Source organism: Phalacrocorax carbo, chromosome Z, assembly GCF_963921805.1.
Source record: "Phalacrocorax carbo chromosome Z, bPhaCar2.1, whole genome shotgun sequence".
Taxonomy (NCBI): Eukaryota; Metazoa; Chordata; class Aves; order Suliformes; family Phalacrocoracidae; genus Phalacrocorax; species Phalacrocorax carbo.
Genome location: NC_087548.1, coordinates 77,557,421 through 77,577,710, shown reverse-complemented (window position 1 = coordinate 77,577,710; position 20,290 = coordinate 77,557,421). Strand labels below are relative to the sequence as shown.

Below are 20,290 nucleotides of genomic sequence, written 5' to 3'. Positions count from 1 at the left end.
GACATTTACCACAGCCTAAGTAGTGAAGGACATGAAGCTTGGACCATGTTTTATATTTAATTAACCAATTTTAAATTCATTAGTGCATACTGCCACAGGGCTAGAACTTCTGATCTGGATCCCTGACCAGAACTTCTGGTCTGGAGTCCAGAAGCTTCTGGCTAAATCAGTGACAGAATAAAACAAACAGACACAAACAAAACTGAGAAAACAGAGAACAAGAACAGAAGTGAGAGGACCAGTTAAGGATTAAGAGAAACAAAAATAACCGCCATGATTTTTATCCTGAATTAGTCATCTTTTTCTCCACTGAACTCACCCCAGGGAGTGGGCCTGCAACCTTGTTCTACCCAGATCTCTGTACTCTCTCAGCCCGCTTTCCTTGCACCCAGCCTCAGCACTCCTACAAGCTCCAAATGTCCAGCATGCAAGAGGTCCTACCTGCTGCGCTTCTTCTGTGGTCTCAAAAGAGATGGCAAATTCTTTGCTAAGCACCTCTTCATCGTGTCTGAAAACCATGACTTTCCTTTTCTAGTCCCTTGTGTCCTGAGCTAACTCTGAAACCTCCCAAAATAATTTCAGTACTTCCTTTCTCATAGTGAGAGTGGGTAAATATGTATTGTCTTGTATATGTGGTGTTTCTGGCATCATCAGCACAAAAGCCTTATGAAGACCATTCCCTCAACTTCGATGACATTCCCCCTGAAAATTCAAGGTTGTCCACCATTTTCAGCTGAAGAACTTATGTTTTTACTTCTCTCTTAATTTCATCTTGCGAACTCCCTTCCACCCCTATTATAAAGTACAAACATTTCCCCTCTTCTTGAATTCTTTCTCTCTTTCCTTTCCTCCCTCAAAGCCATTTTAACCCTCCCCTCTCCTCTTTCACTTCTGCCTGTTTTCCATCTTTACTGCTGGTAGTTCTCCAGTCCCAAAGCTACTCCCCTCCTTCAGAAGGTACCTGGCTCTTCCACTCCCTGCATTTCTTGAAGTTCATCTATCACTGTTCAAAATCTAAGGACTACAGTCTCTCTCTCCTGTCTCCAATATGCTGGAAATCATGTAGGTAAAATTAAAATACACCGAGACATATTTCCCAGCAACTGCTATGAAAATGATGATTTTTTTCAAGCAAAACTGTGTACTCATCTGTATTTGAAAACCTCTCTTAGATGCATACCAACTTCTTGTCAAATGCCAATAGAGGTGTATCAGTATGTAAAGGTATTAGAACACATTGATTTAAAAAGCTTGTATCATTCATCGTTAAATCTATTTTTAGTTGCTACTAGAGCTCTAATGCAGTCTAGTCATATCCAGGGTTCTGCTGTGGCAGATAGATTTTTTTCTTTTTAATATTTTCATTTATTTAGGATCTTAAAAGTGGATTTAAAAGCTTCATCTAAATATTAAAACAAAGCTTGTCTCCCCACCCCCCCCAAGTAGTGAGGATCCCTCGTCACTTATGTGATGTTTCATGACCCTTACTGCTAAATTGAGCTCCAGTTTTCTCCAGCTGGGAGAATGTAGGGGAATAGACAGGGATCGGCGACTGGAAGATTACGGGATGTGACAGAAAGATAGACTCCTCCCCATAGGAGTGGCAGGAACAGGAAGCGCAACAGCTATAGAAGTGTGTGACGCAGCTAAATAAACGGACGTTTTGTATCCATCATATTGGTGTCTGTGCATCACTGACCCCAGGGTGGGTAGAGCCCTGTGTCCCGGAGATATGTGGCCCAAGATAAGTTCTCCCATAGAAGCGTACAGCAACAGGAGCAGAGTGTTTATCCAAAGAAGTTACAGAGGTGTAAGGAATTTTTTTGGTCATTCTTCCTATCAGATAGGTCTTTTTCATCCAGATCTGTGTCACATCAATAAACTGAGAACTATCTCACAACTCTGACTTCATGCTCACTGACTCATCAGTATATGCTCACTGACCTGAATTCTCCTAGGAATTGAGCTGTTTGACAGTGCAATGGAAGTCTCTCTTCTATTTTCTGCAGAATCACAGAAGATTCATGAGCCTGACACCCTTTTCTTAAAAGGCATTCCCTTTTCAGTATTTATATAGTATTTCACTGGCATTGGGAAAAAAACCTGAAGTTGAGTTTGCGCCAGTATTTGGCTCACTATTTCAACTTCAGTGACAGACTAAAAAAACAGGTAGAATTCATTATTGGGCAGTCAAAGCAGTAAAGGCTTTGGAAATAGAATAGATTCCAAGCTCCTGAGCACAGGAACAAAGATATCTCAAAGGCTGTATTTTATTTCTCCATAGCATATCACCAAGATATCAGATAGTTTCCTTTCCACTCAGGTGCTCATATATTCACATGAAGTCCATTAGAGCAACCTTCAACAGGCAAATGTCAACTCTAAGATTTAGTGGTTTTCCTTCCCAGTCTGTAATTATACTTTATTTTAAGATGCAGCTATTACAATTGTGACTGATTGCTGCTAGATAAACCCTCACATAATGATATTTCTCCTCTGCTACTAAATTACTTCTACATAAAAGAGGGATTTTGTATTTCCCCCATTTGAAAAAACATTCACTTTGTGTGTGATTGCACATAAGGCACTGTGACAATAGTTATCTACAAATGTGACCATTGAATGGCATTTCCTTGGAGTACACTCTTTTCTTCAGAAACTTTCAGAACAAGATTTCTCCAAAATGCCAACCAAAGGATGAGCAGGAACACCACAGTGCTGCAACACCACAGATCAGAGAGCTCCTCGATGGATAAGGCAGGGGAGACAGCTTAGAAGATGCCACAGGAATTCTTTTTGTTAACATTTTAATAGTACTTGGAGGGAGAAAGCGCAACTTAAGAAAATCCATTCCAAAAACCAGAAAACTCAGGTATATATAATTTCCAAATATTTTAGTAGATATCTGAGAAATGCTTAAAGCTGACATCTGCAGTCAATTTTCTAAATCCAGCTGCATTTAAAAAAAAAACAACTGGTAATGTAGGGACCCCTTCAAAATAAGGTTTTGAACTTGAAGAATCTCATACATGATCTATTTCTAAGTTTGCAGCCAGACTTACTTTGTTAAACCTTGCCTACTTACAGGACAGAAGAATACTGAGACAACCAAGAGAATATTTTGCACAGGATCCATGACAGATAAAGCTGTTTTATTCAAGCATTTAATAAGCCTTAATGATATTTTCAAACCAAAGCCAGGATAGAAATCTTTTATAGTTGTGCAAGACAGGATAAAAAGATGCTTGAGCAGCAATATCTTTCCATTTTCATTTGCTTCCACCTGCATAATCCTGTTACAAATTGTGAGTACTCATCTGAGCGTATGTAATAAAAAAGTGTTGGGACTACTTAAGGGAAGACAAGATTATTTCCATGTCTGTATGTTTTGGTGGTAACTTTGCACAACTGGTGATGGTCTACCAACAAATTTTCTATGAATGTTCCCCCACTCCTAGTTACCACTGAGCCAACTCAAGAGATTTTTCAGAAAGCCAGGATGTGTTGAACGTCTGTTTTCTTTATAATTGGTAACTAGATTCACCAACTCAAACAGACCTGCTGAGTTCTGTCTAAACATTACAACACATTATCATTTATACCTGCTTCCAGGGCTACAGAAAGAGAAAATTATTTACACACTTCTAGCAAAATAAATCATCTGTGAAACTAATTACAACATTATTTTTTTAAAGCTGCCAAAAAAGCCCCAAATTTCGTTCACAAAGTAGAACTGAGGCTGACATATCATGGCTGATGTTGATTCACAAACTTTAAAATTTCCCCCCAGCATCTACCAGTTTTTGCACGTTGTTTGTTTTCAGTAACACTTGGCAGCAGTACATGTCCATTTCCATTACTGATAGTAATGTCTAGACAAACATACTTGATAAAGATTTTCAGGAAGCACCACTTAAAACAAAGAAATAGTTTGATTCTTTCAGTTTTGACTAGGAGCTTAAATGTAAAGTATAATTTTTACTAAGACTATGTTTATCTCTAACAGGTGTGTTCATTACATTGAAGGAAAGTTGTCTGTTAAAGCTTAGAAGATAACACCGGTACATGTACTGGTGTTTTGAATTGGAATTTTATATAAGGCAACTTACCTTGGATTGTAAAGTATCTTTTCCAAATTAAAGTCTTTGAGGTATGCAATTACTGCTGCCAGAGAGCAAATAACAGGCTTATCCCAGCTTAGTACTATAGATAGCTTTTGAGGACCTAAAAAAAAAAGTTATTTTCACGTTAACTCACTGTTTACTACTTAGAAATTTTAGAAAAAGCATAATCTATATTTCAATTTAATCAAATAGAAAGCTGTAATATACGTATGGCGTTCTGTGATATCTATAAGTCAACATAAAGTGAGGCTCCAAAATAACATCTATGGTTCCAAAGAATGTAGAGCATTACAATAATGTAAACACATGATGAAACATAAAGGATTTGACTCCACAGGTTTTTCTTCACAAAAATGACTAACTGCTGGTATAAGAATTTTCTAAATATACAAACTAAGAACTGAATCCTGAAATTTCCATTACTGCAGGCAGCATTTGTGCGAGTTTAAAGGAATGAACGGGCCTTGGCACATGGGCTGATGATTTGCCTGCCTCGGCCAACCTGCAGAATATGGTTCCATCTTTGTGAGACAGCTATTCGTATTTGATAGTGTTTCTAAACAGTGCTCTACTACAGTCCCTGCTCCAGCTGCAACAATAGGAAAATTCACTCCATGATATCTCAACATAATTTTTTAAAAATCCTATTTAGTTCAGTTTTTTTCAGATTTTTTTTAAAGCTGTTGTTCTGTTCTTAGAGTGTTACACACACAAGAACTTGAAGAAACATTTCAGATGTTGAATAATTTCTCTCTTTTGCTATATATGTGTGAATTTAAATCTGTCTAAACACACATCTTGAAGCTATGGAAAAAAAAGGGGGGGGTGCTAGCCCTCTATTCAATTCTATTTAAATAATGCTCACTTTCAAGGTTCACCTCTTCCAAGCTCAAAAAAGATCCCAATGTGCAGAAAATTAAGCAAAAGCAGCAGAAGGCCTGGATGGATGAAAAAGATACTCCTGGTTAACTCAAACATTAAAGAAGAGGATGACAGCTGGAAGCAGGGACAGGTGACCCAGGAGGAATATAGAGACATTGTCTGAGCTTGCAGGGACGACATTAGGAAAACCAGAGCCTACTTAGATTTGAGACTGGCAAGGTACATGAAGGACAACAAGAGCTTCTACTAGTACATCAGTAGTGAAAGTAAGACAAAGTAAAATGTGGGGCCTCTGCTGAATGGGGCAGCAGATCTGGTGAGAAAGAACATGGAAGAGACTGAGGAACTCAATGCCTTCTTTGTCTTGGTCTTTACTGCTAAGATATGCCTTGAGGAATCAGAGACCTCTCAGACCAGTGGGGAATTCCAGAGCAAGGAAGATCTCTCCTTAACAGAGGGCTACCAAGTTAGGGAACGCTTAAACAAACTGGACATAGACAAGTCCATGAGACCTGATGAGAGGTACCCATATGTATTCCTTACCTGTGTAAAAGCTAACAGGATGCATGTCTCAAAGACATTCTGTATAACAGACCAGTAATATCAGGCATTTCTTTTGTGTAAAAAATATGAATGACATACCTGTCGTACCAGGTACTTCTTTTGCATAAAAATCAGTAATCAGCTGGAAAGCATGGCTGTATTCAAAATGGAGTTTTTCCATCCTTTCTATCCTAATTCTGTCATCCCGTAACCTGCAAAGAAAAAAATAATTTACTTTCAGTAGTTATGTTCCCTTCATGAAGAACACTTAAGTAGGTTTCAAAGGTGTACTTTCTTTTATCTTTCCTTTGTTAAGAACTGAATGGGTGAAGAATAAAAAGATGAGCTACTTGGGTGGGTTGAGAACATTTCTAGGAGTGTAGTGGGTTTTTTAAACCTTTCTTCTTTCTATTATAAAACTGCCAACAAATAAAACCCAGCAGCAGCACCAAGCAAGCCCAAAAGAGACTCCAAGAGATTGTCTAGTATACCTGCAAGGTAGATATAAATACGTTTTTAATCAATCACACAAGCATTTGCCTTACCTGTTCTTAAAGACTTATGATGATTAAAGAATGAAAAAATTCTCCTTGCTATCTACTACCATGTTTAATTATCCTTTATTAAAGGCTTTGTTCTATTCTGTACAGCTTGTTGCAACATTAACTTACTGCATTTTTCCCACATGCAGCTGAAATAAAGTACTCCTGTCCTTTATTTCATAACTATTTGAAGACTTTTCTCTTCCTTGTGCTAAAAGACTTGACTTCCTTCAGTCTTTTTGCTGTCCAGGATGTTATTAATGATAACCCAGTCCTCCCAACATGGCAGCAGTTCCTCCCAGTTTAAGAGCACTAGCAAATGTAGCAAACTTATTCTGTTCCAGCGTTAAGCCAAACGAGATCTCCACGAATCCTTCCCTACTGTCAGCAAGTAATTAAGAATTACAGCTGTAGAGGATTGCAGCTTGTTTTGCAACCCATGAGAAATTAATCTAGCCTGTTTCCTGTGACTCCTGCTTCCACAGCCCACTTCTGTAAGACAGTGGCAAAAACCTTTATTCATCCCAATGTGCATGATATCAAAGTTGCTCAGTACCTGGGCTTGAGCATCAGGAGTACACCCAAGATGCCAAAATCTGACTCAGAGAAGAGTATGTGTGTGGTGTTCACAGAATACAACTTTCTATATTGGTTGCTTTTCCTAATTGCTCGCTGAAATTAAAATTGGATGCCGCATTAACAATTCAATTTGTACAGCTGTTAATACAGCATTAAAAAGACGTGCTGGTTAAAAAACAAAACAAAAATCACTAACACACTTCCCCCCCCCGCAACCTTTGAGTATAACCTCACAGCTACAGAATGAGCACTGAAGAAGCAGCCAGGTAGAAAGCTGCCAGTAAAAGACATATATAAAACCCACTTGGCCTCAGAGTATCCAATGTCATACTACGATGGGACATGAATTAACCAAGTACTTCTAGCACACAGGAATTATGCCAATGAGAGGAATTGTGTAGGTATTATAGGAAGGAAATAATCAATACCCTTTTGCAGGGCTTTTCAACTTCCCAGGAAAAAACAAACAGGTTTTTTCCATTACATTGTACATATTCCCATCTGAAAGGATCAATATGTCTCTGAGGCTCAACTCTTAACAATGAAAGTTCTTTTCCTATAATATATGTCAAACTAACTGAGTCTTAGAGCTCTGACTTTTCTCAGCACATCCTAGATGATCCCTTGCTTACTTCGAGTGTCTTAGTTTTAACTGACTGACCCAATAAAGCTTTCAGTCTTTAGAGCCTCTGGGATTCCCCTCTGCCCCAACCCTACTCAGAATGAGCAAACATTTTTAAAGTAAATGGATTTCTGTAGAAGACGATTAGTCTGTGCTCCTCAACCTCCAATAGCAATCAGCTGTTTTCTTCCTGGTGTTTTTCACTTGCTCCAGCCTTCACTAATAATCTGCTATAACATAGCCATCCATTTTGCTAAACTAGCATGTATGCTCACTACAGCCTTTTGCAAGAATATCACTTCAGCATTAAACTTTTTAAAATGTGTTGTAACCTGGGAGTTAGCTGAGTACAAGCTTTTGAATCAGCCCTGCAAGACAGCAGGGCTTTTCTATGGACCATGTGTGAACAGGGACTTAGAGACATCTTTGTAAAACAGTATTTTCTTTGTCATTTCTACTTCTGATGTTTTCATAACACTGCCTTCAGAAAAGCATGGCTTAGCAAGTTCTACAGAGCTAATTTTCAGAATCAAAGTCAAAACAGGAAGCTTTGGGGGTAATTCATTGGATGATTCATGCCACACCTGCTTGTTTTTAAAAGTAATGGTTAAAAATTAATGATTGTAATTTTCTTTAATGCATTTGTAATTTTCTTTCATTTCATAACCAGATTTATTCACCTACTTAGCATAAAATTTGGCAAATGATAGTTACAATCAATATAACTTAAGTGACTTATGAACTTTTGTTCATCAGCTATATTGATAGGAAATCGTTCTAATTAGAATTAGACAATTGAGTGATTTGTAAGGATCTTCACACATTTTAATGTTTATATTCTAGATATGGCACCATTAAATATCTGACACTATCTGAAAGTATGCATCTGCTATTCTAGATGAAGTAAAAAAACTGGAAGGTTATAGATATCTATTCAACACAGAGAAAAATCCGAAATTTTATCAAGATGTATGAAAACAAAATTTGTTGCAGAAGGTTTTCATGTCTGTCCCTTGTTTAGCCAGATGATCACCCCCATGGGCCATTTTTCTGATTATAGCCAGAGTGATAAGTTGATGCTTATGTTGATGCTTTCTCTCTCCAGCTACCAATGCCTACTTAAATCAGAAGTCAATTTGCCGTCAGATTTTGTAAACATCATTCTTGTCAGAACATCTACAATGAACTGCTGTGCAACTCACCCAGTATTTTACTGATATCTTTTCCACTACTTCTAAAAACAAGCAATTCTCATAGTCCCATGACACTGATCAGGTTAGTCAGTGATGAAACTGAACTTTTCAAAGCTTTTCTACTTTCCTTGCACAAGTTCTTCTGCTACCACCCTTAACTGATATTGAGCAAACAGAGATGTTTCAGGGTTTCAAACTATGAAGTGATGGTACGAACAAACCTACAGTACACCCCTTATTAAAATTCCCTGCTCTCTGAACGCACTGGGATTTGATGAAAAGCTGTCTTTCCTCACAAGATGAGTTATGGAACTTGAAGAGATGATCATCAGCCACAGTTAAGAGTATGAAATCAATGTATCCATAAATAGATGCATAAGGGATGGGATCCTAAAATACACACATTTACACAGACACATAAACAATTTTGTGTATATACAGTAATATACTAAGCCTGTTCCAACCTATACTGTTCTATGATTCTGTTACTACAGGGACTAATTTATCTGTCACCCTACTGGGAAAATAAAAAAGGATCAACACTGCTGGATTTTATCCCTCTACTTATCTGACAGTTCAATGCATCCACTTAAAGATTCATTGATTACCAAATGCTGCAGGAAAAATAGCTGCAAGAGATCACTAAATTTGGGGGGGAAAACCCTCTTAAGAAAAAGACTAGAAAAAAGTGCTAGAAGCCACAAAAATATAAAGCAACATAAATAAAACTAATTTACAGAAACTGACTCAAGATATTTTAAAAATAATTAAATTTTTGTTGTAAGAATGAGCTTGCATATAAGCACATGAGCTCACTGCAGTGTGCTTAATGTAACAGGAGTCACTTCATTACTGCTCTGCAATATACAACTAAACAGGCATACAGCACATAAAGCCTTCCTGAAAAACACACTCATCCAAACTAGGCTTTCTTAAAGCTCAGGAAGCCTTCCTAAGGAAAGCAAATTACTCCAGAATTCTACCTTCCAACTATAATCGTGCTCCGCCCTTTCTACTTTACGACTATGCAGATGCAGGGGAGCACACACCAATGCTTAACCGCACATCCATATATCACAACACAAGTTCATAAACAATACAGAATTTGGGAAGGGAAATCTCTGCTCCTAAAATTTAGTACAAAGTTTTTATTTCTGATGCTAAGCACAGATTTATGAAGCATAAATAACTGTTACTTAATTTTTCCTATACACTTTATTCAAATGGCTATTTCCTCTGCATTTCTCACAGTGCACTCTGCTAGGATAACCACTCTGTCGCTGCAGGGAAAAAAATGCCTACACTGCCCAGTAGAGCAAGGTAACCTGAATGCATTAATCCTTTCAGAAATCCAAGTATACCATGTCATCTTCCGTTATTAACATGCTTAGCAGAAATTGCATTTCCTGTATTTGTCATCATTGTGTTACCTTTGTTATACAATTGCTTCTAGCTCAGGGGCTCTAGGTTTGAACTCATCTGTGAGAACTGGAGAGAAATCATCCTTTTTTTTTTTGGTAAATCTTGGCATGGAGCTCCAGTAGCTTCTTTGGCAAAGTGTCAATGACATTTCCAAGCAGCTGTTCTTTTGGCACTGTGTGCATACATTTTTATAAGTGCAGCTTTTTTCTCCTGCCAGAGTAAAGTACTTTTCCACATTGGCTCTCAACAACTTTCAGATACCAGAGATGGAGACAATGTTGTTGCAAGGAAAATGGCAGCATGGTCACCTTCTCTGAGTATCTGCCACTCTCAGAAAGATATAAATCACTGCTGCCTGTAATGGACAAACAATAATTACCACATGTATGCTATCAATATACTACGTACAACACATTACCCCATGAGACCTCCAGCTTTTCAAACAACCCATCCCCAAAACCTCATTTATGCTAGAAGCTGCTGAAAAGCCTAGAAGCAATTCCGACACACTTTAATATATATACACACACATATATGTATGTTTTTTACATATATATATACACACACACAGAGAAAAATTTGGGGAAAACTCCTTGCTTGCCCTTTTACTATCCAACCTTTCAACATTTCTCAACTTGTGCATCCTGATTTTCTCCTAGTCACCTTAGCAGAACTACAGTTGAAAAGAACTCCAACCATATCTAAAAGCCAGGAGTCTGAAGCTCTTCTAGACTGATTAGAATTCAATTGAATAAATTTAATTGACTGAATTGGGGATTCTTTTAACTTTAGGAACTCAAAGACACAAGCTGTGAAGGAAGTAGAGCAAAGAGGTTACCAGAAAAGCAAAGGGTGGAGGGTTGGGTAGGCACTGTATGATACTCCCTGCCATCTGAGAGAACAGAATTAGGTACTGCTGGACAAAATGCAAACACAGTTGCGCTCCAGCAGCTACTGCATCCACAAACACACACAAACTTTTTTCAGGCTCCTTCCATCTGCCTATCTGAAGAATGGGATGAGACACACTACACTGGTTTCATGGAAACCTAGTAGAAAAGATCAAGAATTGCCAGGAAACTATTTCTAAGTACCTAGAAGAAAGCAAAATGACTAATAGCCAGCATGGATTTGTCAAGAAAAAGAAAATCCCATCAAATCAATTTCATTTTCTTCAATGGCAGAGGAGCAGATTCTGTGGACAGAGAGGAAGCAGGTGATTTCCTACATACTTGATTTCAGTTAGGTTATTTTAGATTGTTTCACACAACATTCTCGTAACTGATCTATGGAATTATGGTTTGCATGTATGTACTTATTACAGAATGGGTACAAAACTGGCTGGAAAACAATACTCAGAATGGTATCAGGGCTTCACTGTTAAAATGAAACAATGTGTTTTGCAAAATTCTAGAAAGTTCAATACTACATCTGGTAGCACTCAATACTTCAGTTATCACTTGGACAATGAAACAGAGGACAATTCAGTCAATCTGCAAAGGGTATGAAGCTGAAGTGACTGCAAAGAATGTTAGAAGACCAGACTTGAACTCAAAACAATCTGGCATGGTGGAGGAATTACCCCAAAAATATAAGTTCTCTCCATCATGTATGGCTGTGAATAAACAGCACATGCACAAGTAGCATGGGGGATAAATGAGTAGCAGCTCTAACCTCTAATATAGTAGTTATTTCCATTTATCATCCAAAGCACATCTAGTTTATTTGTGAAACAACACCACCAAGCAGTTCATGACCAGTGAACAGTACTATTTAAAGTGATCTCTGTGCCTTGTGCAGTTATGTATAGCTCATACAACTGTTCTTCAGAGTCAGCACAGTATCTTCTCCACAATTCCAGCAATATTTCCTTTTGTGTTTTGCTGGTGCTATATAGAGAACATGACACTGGGAGGATGCAGCTCACTCTGATTTAGTCTCATCAGGAGACTGAGAGCACACTGGATTAATCTGCCATGTGCTTGTTCCACTGTTACCCTCCACCTGTATCCCTGACGGTGAAGTGCTAGAGTCAGCTCTGTAAACCAGCTGAGCACGTTTGTCCCCAGAACCACCACTGCCACCATGATGCCTCCATTCAGGATTGCACCAACCAGCAAAAAATCCCTCTTCTCACAGGGCTTCAAACAAATTACATAAAAACCTCCAAAGCAACAACAACAATACAAAACAAAATATAGGAACACCCCGCCTAATATTTGCCATACTACGTTAACACCAATGAAATAATGTTCCCTCAGTTTCACGTCACCATGGAAAATACCTTTTTCTGAATCAAAGTATAAGTGAAGAAAGTTAAGACTTAGATCCAACCATTTGCATGTGATAGCTTTGGATCACCCCTATGGCTTGCCTCTCTCTTCTACATAACATCAAGTCCGCCACAGCAGAGCATATTTTGTGGTCTGTGGCTATTTCTGCCCTGAATTTTCTGACATTAGTTTTGCAAATTTAAGTTTGGAGGTTTCCAGCAAAGTTAGCACAACCTTTTTTTTTTCTTTTTCCCTTTTTTTTTTCTTTTTAAAAAGATTATTTCACTGTGGCGCCTTTCTGTCAGTTCAACAAATTCCAGGGGCATGCTATTCTGCACTCCTTGAAACACTCAGTGTTCCAGCACATGGCAGCATGCCAAAATGTTTACCAGCAAAGAGCCACCAGAACCTTCTCCAAAAAGATACCACTGACCTGACACTAACATGACCCATAGAGCTTGTAATATCTTTTTTCTTATGATACAGAGGATCATGATAAACTCCTGCAACCTGCCAGAGCAATCCAGTGTCACAGCATTAAGGATCAAGAAGGAAGGGAGTGCTTTGATGCTTGCTACTTACCTTCAAGTCAACCCTAAATCATCTGGCAGGGGGAGGGAGGGGAGGAAGGACACATCATGTAAAAGCCAATGCAAGTATTTCTAAAACCCCAAACAGACAATACAGTTACAAAGATGAATAATGCACAGGTGACAAATGAATCAAACTCTGCATTCGTGCTATGGATCCTAAAATCAGATGTGGAAGATTCCTCTCTTTCTCTGCACCTAGCTGACAGACCATGAAACACCACACTGTGCATTTGGGATAATTTTCAAATTCTGAATTCCTCTCTCCCCCATTTTTCCTCAAGAATAGATCATTTCCTCTCTCTGTATTGCTCAAGTTTTTGCTGAGTACTAAATAAAATATTAATTATCTGTATCTTTCCCATCAGACAGGATCATTTTCTGTATTTTCTTCTCACATGGGGTCTTAAACTTCATACAACAACATATAGCTGAACAAGTATACTTTATAAGAAGGGGATAAATGCTCATTTATTTCAACACTAGCTCTTATTATCATGCCTGGTCTCAATTACTTTGTATCTGCAGTTCTGCGCCTGTCTACATCAACGTAGCTAAGTCAATCTCATGGTATCACTCTACCCACCCTGTCCCTGGCTGCTTATTCCCTCTGCAATGGCTCTAGAGCTTTCTTGATGCTGCACCAAGCACCTGGAACATGCTATGACAGAAAAAGTTCACAGTCGGAAGAAGGGAAAAAAACCTTTTTGCTGGCTTAGCATGGTTAGATGGCTCAGCAACAACAAAGTGAAAAGATGGTGATGGTGACAGAAGAGCAGCCAGCTCAGATCACTATTTCTATGGGAAACTGTAGCAGAAGCTTGCCACTGGAAAGCTTTAGGAGCACTGGCTGTTGTCTCAGGCTTGTGTCACAGTCTGCTTCCAATCCTCCCTAGGGCCAGAAGGTTTATTTCACTATTTGCAGTTGATCAGCAAGAAGACTCACCCCTTAGAGACTTCCACTGCCTGACCCTTCTGCCCCCTCCACCTCCAAGTTTTCCTATTTTCACTGCTTAACAATTTGCTTTGAAGGTCAGCAATGATCACAGTGAGCAAAGTAGAACCACATACCCCGTCTGTAAAACTGCAGAAATTACTGAGGGATCTCCAGAAGTCCTGTTGTCCAGCCTTCTACTTGAAGCAGGACCATCACCAACATCAGATCGATCATTTCGCTAAACTGTATAAGCACCTGTCACTGGTATAACAAAGGAACTGACAGAAATGAGAAGCAGGTTTTATGAGCAAGTCCACGATCAGACCAAAGTGAATTTTAACATGTGGCACAAAAGAGAAGACTCTGGGATGGAGGAGCCACAGCTGCAGGAGCTACACCCTGAACTCCTACAGAGAACAGCATGGGACAACGGCACATCCATCTGCTAATACAGCCACACACTAAAAGGAAATACTGCAGCATGAAAAGCAAAACAGTTGTAACTGCTCATTACTGAAACCATGACGAGGACCTGAGTGCCAAAATTTTCCAGTACGTGACAAACATTGGAAACACATAGAGAACTGCTGTTCTCTGGGAAGTGCAACAAAACTGACGTTTAGGGAAAAGAGATTTAGGTTAGAGAAGCAATGTCAGGGTCAAAATGAAGAGTCCTATCTACATAACTATTTGGAAAAGAAAGCAGAAATGTAATCCAGGAATTATATCATCATTTTAATCTGCTTTTGATATATTTCCCTCAAAAGCCAGCTATAGTCCAACCTGAAATATTTATTTTTACAAAGACAATGCCCTACTGCCAAACACTGTTGAATCTGCTCACGTAAAGAAATACTTTAGATAATTTGATACTTGACCATAAGACCTACAGCACCACTTAATACTACTTTAAATTATCCTTTAACATATTGATAGTTGACTCTCAAAACACCCCCTAGATTACCAAGCTTTTTTACCAAAAGGGACTTGTAAAAGAATGCCTACACCACCAGACAACAGGGTGGCATACAGAAAAATTGAGCTCTGTATTACATATTACATAAACAGAAATATTACAACCTTACCTTGCAGCACTAAAAAAAAACCCTTCAAGGTCTTCATAAACATTAGTAATAAATTAAATGACAGGAAAAAAGTTACTACAATGAAAAGGCACCATATGGGCAGAGTGAAGGAAAAGATGACAGAACAACCTTGAAATAAAATTGATTTTGAAACTCTAATACAAATGCATATAGTGAATTTTGGACTTTCACCTTGTTCTAAATGGCACCTTTTCTACTACCCCCCTCATAACTCCACGCCCCCTTCGCTGTATTAAACATCTTTCAAAAGTGAATGTAGTGCTCTTTGCTTCACAAGGTCACGTGTTGTCTGATTGCACTTGTGGTGATTGACAGCAAGATGCAACTTTCCCATTTTGAACAGCAAAAACTTTTGAGCACAAAGCACTTTTTGGTTCTCTTCTAATCTTTTTGGAAAGGCTTCCCACCTACCAGATTTTGCAGTGCTTCTGTCAAATCACTGCTTACTGTCATTAAAACTCATGATTACAACCCCATTCTAGGATCAACCTGATGGAGAAAAATTCAGTAGAGTACATCTTATTCAAAGGCACATCTTCCCTAGCAGCAGAAGTAACAGCCCAAATTCAGTTTTAACAAACACAAGCTCAATGTTAAACAATGTTTGCCACCCATTTGAATTATCTCCCTTTCCCTTACTCTCTGGCTGAGCAAAAATCTCTTATTTTTAGTTCAGTATATTTGAAATACCACGGGCCCAAGAAAACATTCAAATTATCTGGAACCTATACACACATATGCAAAACATTTAGTGCTTTGTCCAAGAAAGCAAAGTGTTTCCCAGATGAGACTGTTAAAATCAGTAAAAATTAAAAGCAGATGGGTTCAATACAACATACTTCTGTAAAGAATCTTGAATTTAAGTTAGTGACTTCTTCACAGGATTAAAGAGATCCCCAGATCAAAACTGAATATTGCAGAACATATCAGCCACAGGAAATCCACAGTGGTTCTGAGGAGTGCTGCTGAAGAATGAATCATGCATTTGCCCAGGTGATGGATAAAAGGATATTCCACCAGCACAGATAGATGGCTGAAATAGGAAGTTGAATGGCAGTCATCATCTGCTTATCAAACATAATTTCTGATTATTATATAAGAAATAATGGTGACAGTGACAAAGCGAGTCCATCCGTGTATCTGTTATAAATCAATTTGAACTAACCTCCCACACTACTACCACACCTCTACTTGCCAAGAACTGTCAAAAACATAAGTCCTGTTCTTTAATCAGCATGAGAATCGCTGTGGAAATTTACTAGCAGCACTGAACATCCTATACAGACCACACTAAGAAAGCATACTGCATCTGCGAACAGGAAGGCCATACCTGGATTTTCCACCCATCACTGCACTGAAACCATTAAGTTAACAGCTCTGATGAAGGGATCTAGCTCCTGTTCAGGCTCTTACACATCTTCCCATGGTCAGTAAAGATACAGTATGCCTACTGCTTGGATTTCAACTTTGTGTAAGGGAAGCTCAGAACCTTTTATAATAAACAAACATGCAATGTACACTAACAATAAAGCAAAAGAGAACTTGCATGAGGAGACAGTCTAGCTGCTTTGTTGGGCTGGACTGCTGTACTAGAGGAATATAGTGGTGGTCCCCAGGGACAGCCTGAAGGAGAGAGAAGGCCAGGGAGCAGATGGTTGTACTTTCCACACAGATGTCATGTGGGAATGGAAGAGCTGAAAAGCCTCCAGGAAGAATCCATCTATGCTTTGTCTGCATTACATAAAGTAATATTCTGACCCCAGTCTGGAAAATGATCAGCAGTCAAAATTAGCTACATGTAACTATTTCTGCCCTCTGATCCATAGATCTGTGTTCACAGCTGGAGAATGCCTGATACTGCAAATAAACTAATGGAAACTGGAAATTTTATTCTTTCAGTTTACTAAAAGTGCAGATCACAGTTCAGAGCAGAAACAACAGCCTAACACTTGTCCCATACATTCCTCATGCACGTCCTGTCAGAAGAAACTCACCGCTTCTCAAAGTGGCAGATGTCAACTAGCAACACATATCTGAAAAATATCTCCCATAAAAAAATAGACAGGCTGAATCCTCTTAATACTTCGCATAACCCGGTAAGATTACAGACAAAATTAAAAAAAAATAAGAGGGGGGGGGGAATTCAGCCCAAGGCGTCTCACTTAAATTTAATTTGAAAGGAAGGCATATACATTACTGTGTTCTCAAACTATGCTGACTGATCATTACACCTGGCTCTCGGACATAAAGCCTGCAACGGTTCTTGAATTCTTTGCTTAAAACGCCACAGTGTTCTAACAAGTTGTGACATAAAGAGGGGGGAAAATTCCAAAACATGTCTTTCAGGATATGGATAGTTTTATCCAGGTATTTTTGCACAAGTCTTGAGATTCTTAATATTTTTTATTGTTAACTATCTCTGCAAAATAAGTATTTTATCTATATCCAGACCTGAAACTTTTGGGTAGCTACTCCTCCAGGTACTACCCATGATTAAAAAAAGGTGGGAAATCCATTCATCCAAGCTTCAGAGGAAAAGAAAATCAACAGCATTGTGTGTATATACCACACAAGGCATCATACTCAGGATCATATTAAATAGGTCTATCTGACCCATCAGGAGGAACAATACTGTACAATACAGGCTACACTATGCTAATTGTAATTCAGCTAGCAGAAGTAGAGAGTAATATAAAGCACAAAGCTTCACAGCTATGGTATCTGTGCTAACAACCTGGCACTCATTTGCCTAATTCCTTTACAATCACACCTCAATTATTCTTGTCACTTAGACTTGGTTCTTCCATGCAGGTAGGACACTAAGGGATATTGGTATGAATCTGGGGCACAGAAAAAGCAGGGCAACATAACAGGATAAAGTAATTTGAGTACCATGAAGGCATATCATTTTTGTGGCAGTGAAGGCTAATGCATACTGAGCTGCAGTACCACAAGGATGGTGAGAACTCGAGAAGTTATTGTTCCACTCTACTTGGTATTCATAAGACCCTATCTGGAGCACTGAGTCCAGTTTGGGCCTCCAGTACAAGACACCTATCAACAAACTAGACGAAATCCAGGAGGGCCTCTAGGAATTAGGGGGCTGAAGCATATGGCAAATGAGGGCAGGCTAAGGAAACTGAACTTACTTAGTATGGAGGCATCTTCTATTATCTAAAGGGCATTTAGAAAATCCTGGAGCATATTCTTGTCAGAGGTGCACAATGAAAGGACAAAACCAAGCAGTTCTAAGTTGCAACTTGTTCAAAATTCTGTACAGACATTAGGGGAAAAAAGTCTTCCCCACAAGACCAAATAAGCACATCCTCGGGTGTTATAGAGAGGCTGGGGACCTCCTTGATTTTGCAAACTGGGTGAAACTGCATGAAACCTGACTTAACATTGAAGACAGCCCCCTGCTTTGAGCAAGAGGTTAAACAAAATGACCTCCAGAAATCCCATACAAGCCAAATTTTTCCAAGATTGTGAGAAACAAATGATTCTAAGAAATTTTGAAAGTTATTAAATACAATATAAACCAGCTGTAGCTTAACTGCACCAACAAGAACAAGAACATACAGATGGGCTGCATAGCCTTTTGCCTTACAGCACTGTTCTACCAAGCAGTTCCTATAACTTTTAATTTACTGTTTACAACAATTTACTAATAGTATCAGAAATTGATCTGATGCTAGAATAACTATGGTTTCAGGGTTGGTTTGTGACCACATCATGGTCTCAGGTGATCTGCTTCCATGAAGTCTTTCTCAAACATCTCAGAAACTCAAGATCTGTGCTCGGAGCAGTGGATGGTCTCTGGAAAACTAAGGAATTTTCCATGCAGGAATTCTCATAGTATGTCTTTACATATCAGACTTCAGTCATCCAGTCGCTAGGAGATGAAGAGATATGCTCTTCCTTTTCCTATGGGCAAACTTCATATGCAACAGCAAGGACAGGACATACTATTTAAGCTGATTATCTAACCACGTTTTTTCAGCTGAGACTGTGGCACAAAATCTCTTATGTTGTGACTTCTTGCATGTATAACTTGCTGTTCACAGTTCATCTTCCTCTCATTCCTCTCACGCCACTGACAGCATCACTTGAACTGACTCCAGCTGAAAGGATATGACAGATCATAGTAGTAAAATATAGTAACTACTCAGTCTACTAGACTTTCCCCTTTTTCCCTCCAATTGGAGAATCAATGTTTGGGACACCTGACATGTTCAAGTCCATTCTACACTACAGAAATAAGAATATTAAGCCACAACAAGATCTTGCAGATGTCAGCATTTGTAATTGCAGATATAATTAGAGACCATAAAAGAACCTATTAAGCATCTCCATCCCAAAAACCAAACCTGCTCCATTCTGAAGAAGCTTCAATAATCAAACTGAGTGTGCTTTTGCACAAAGCCTATACCTTTTAAGCCCTTCTATCCTTTTTCAAAAAAGATCCAGCTCTGTGTTGCTACAGGACATTTTTTTGTAATATATGGATGGAAAACTGTATTATCCCTGATTTTCTTCAAAAAATTACTCCAACTGAGCTCTCCAGCTGACTAAAACAAGAAACACCCCAATTCCGATCTCACAAAGACATCCAGTGAGACACAGGCTTCAAACCTAAATAGGCAAAGTTCTGCTCCAGCCCCACTCCTTTTTTTCTTTGCTGTTACCAGAGTCGTTCCCCTTCATTGCTGTTAAGCCATGACAACACCCTGTCTCCTGCTGCATTCTACCTCTCCCAGTGTGACTGACACTTGTCCTGCACTCCAGAACAAAAGTTTCTAACTTGATCTTTCAGTGACCCAGTGAAAACAGGATGACATTTAAGATTGGGGGGGGAGGGCAGGGGGAGGTGAATATAATAACAAATCCAAGTATGGAATGAGCAAGCAGTCCCTGAGGAAGTAATTTGAATGAAAACATAACAAAAATAAAAATAGCAGTAGCCTTTACTGTTACAGGTCTTCATTTGAGATTGAAGATCGCATCTATTCTCAACAGCAAGACAGAAGAGGCTTCAAGGTTCTCATCATGTGTGCCAATGGGATTTTTATTTTTGATAATTCTAACTCAAAATGAAATTTGGCTCTCATACATTAAAAAACCTGCAAATGGTAGACAAACATTCAAAGACTTCAGACCCTAAGAGTTCTAGTTCCGTCAGGATGGCCACACTCTGGTTTCTGGAAAAAGACAGACAGCTGCTGAATTTGGTCATGACTTGCCTTGCACTGACCCAATGGAAAGTGCAGTATCAAAACAAAGGGAGGCTAGCTACAGCCCGACTGTGAACAGGGCATATCAAAAAGAACACCAGGGGCTGTCCATGACCAAGAGGACCTTTTTGGATCCTAACCATCTCACAAAAGGAAAACTGAAATCTGGAATGGTTCCAGGAGGCCCCTTTTGTACCTGGGGAGAATAATTTCCAAGCTTGGGAATGAACACTGTAAATCTAATGG

General features: G+C 38.9%; 1 protein-coding gene across 1 annotated transcript in view; it reads right to left on the bottom strand.

Moving 5' to 3' along the window:
* Window positions 1-20,290, bottom strand: part of MSH3 (mutS homolog 3) — a 119,278-nt gene that overhangs the window by 71,389 nt on the left and 27,599 nt on the right. Inside the window, exons 9-10 of the mRNA XM_064439017.1 lie at window positions 5,649-5,761; window positions 4,110-4,224 (exon numbers count right to left, since the gene is read on the bottom strand). Of these exons, the coding sequence (XP_064295087.1) occupies window positions 4,110-4,224; window positions 5,649-5,761 (228 nt within the window). The remainder of the gene's footprint in view (window positions 1-4,109; window positions 4,225-5,648; window positions 5,762-20,290) is intronic.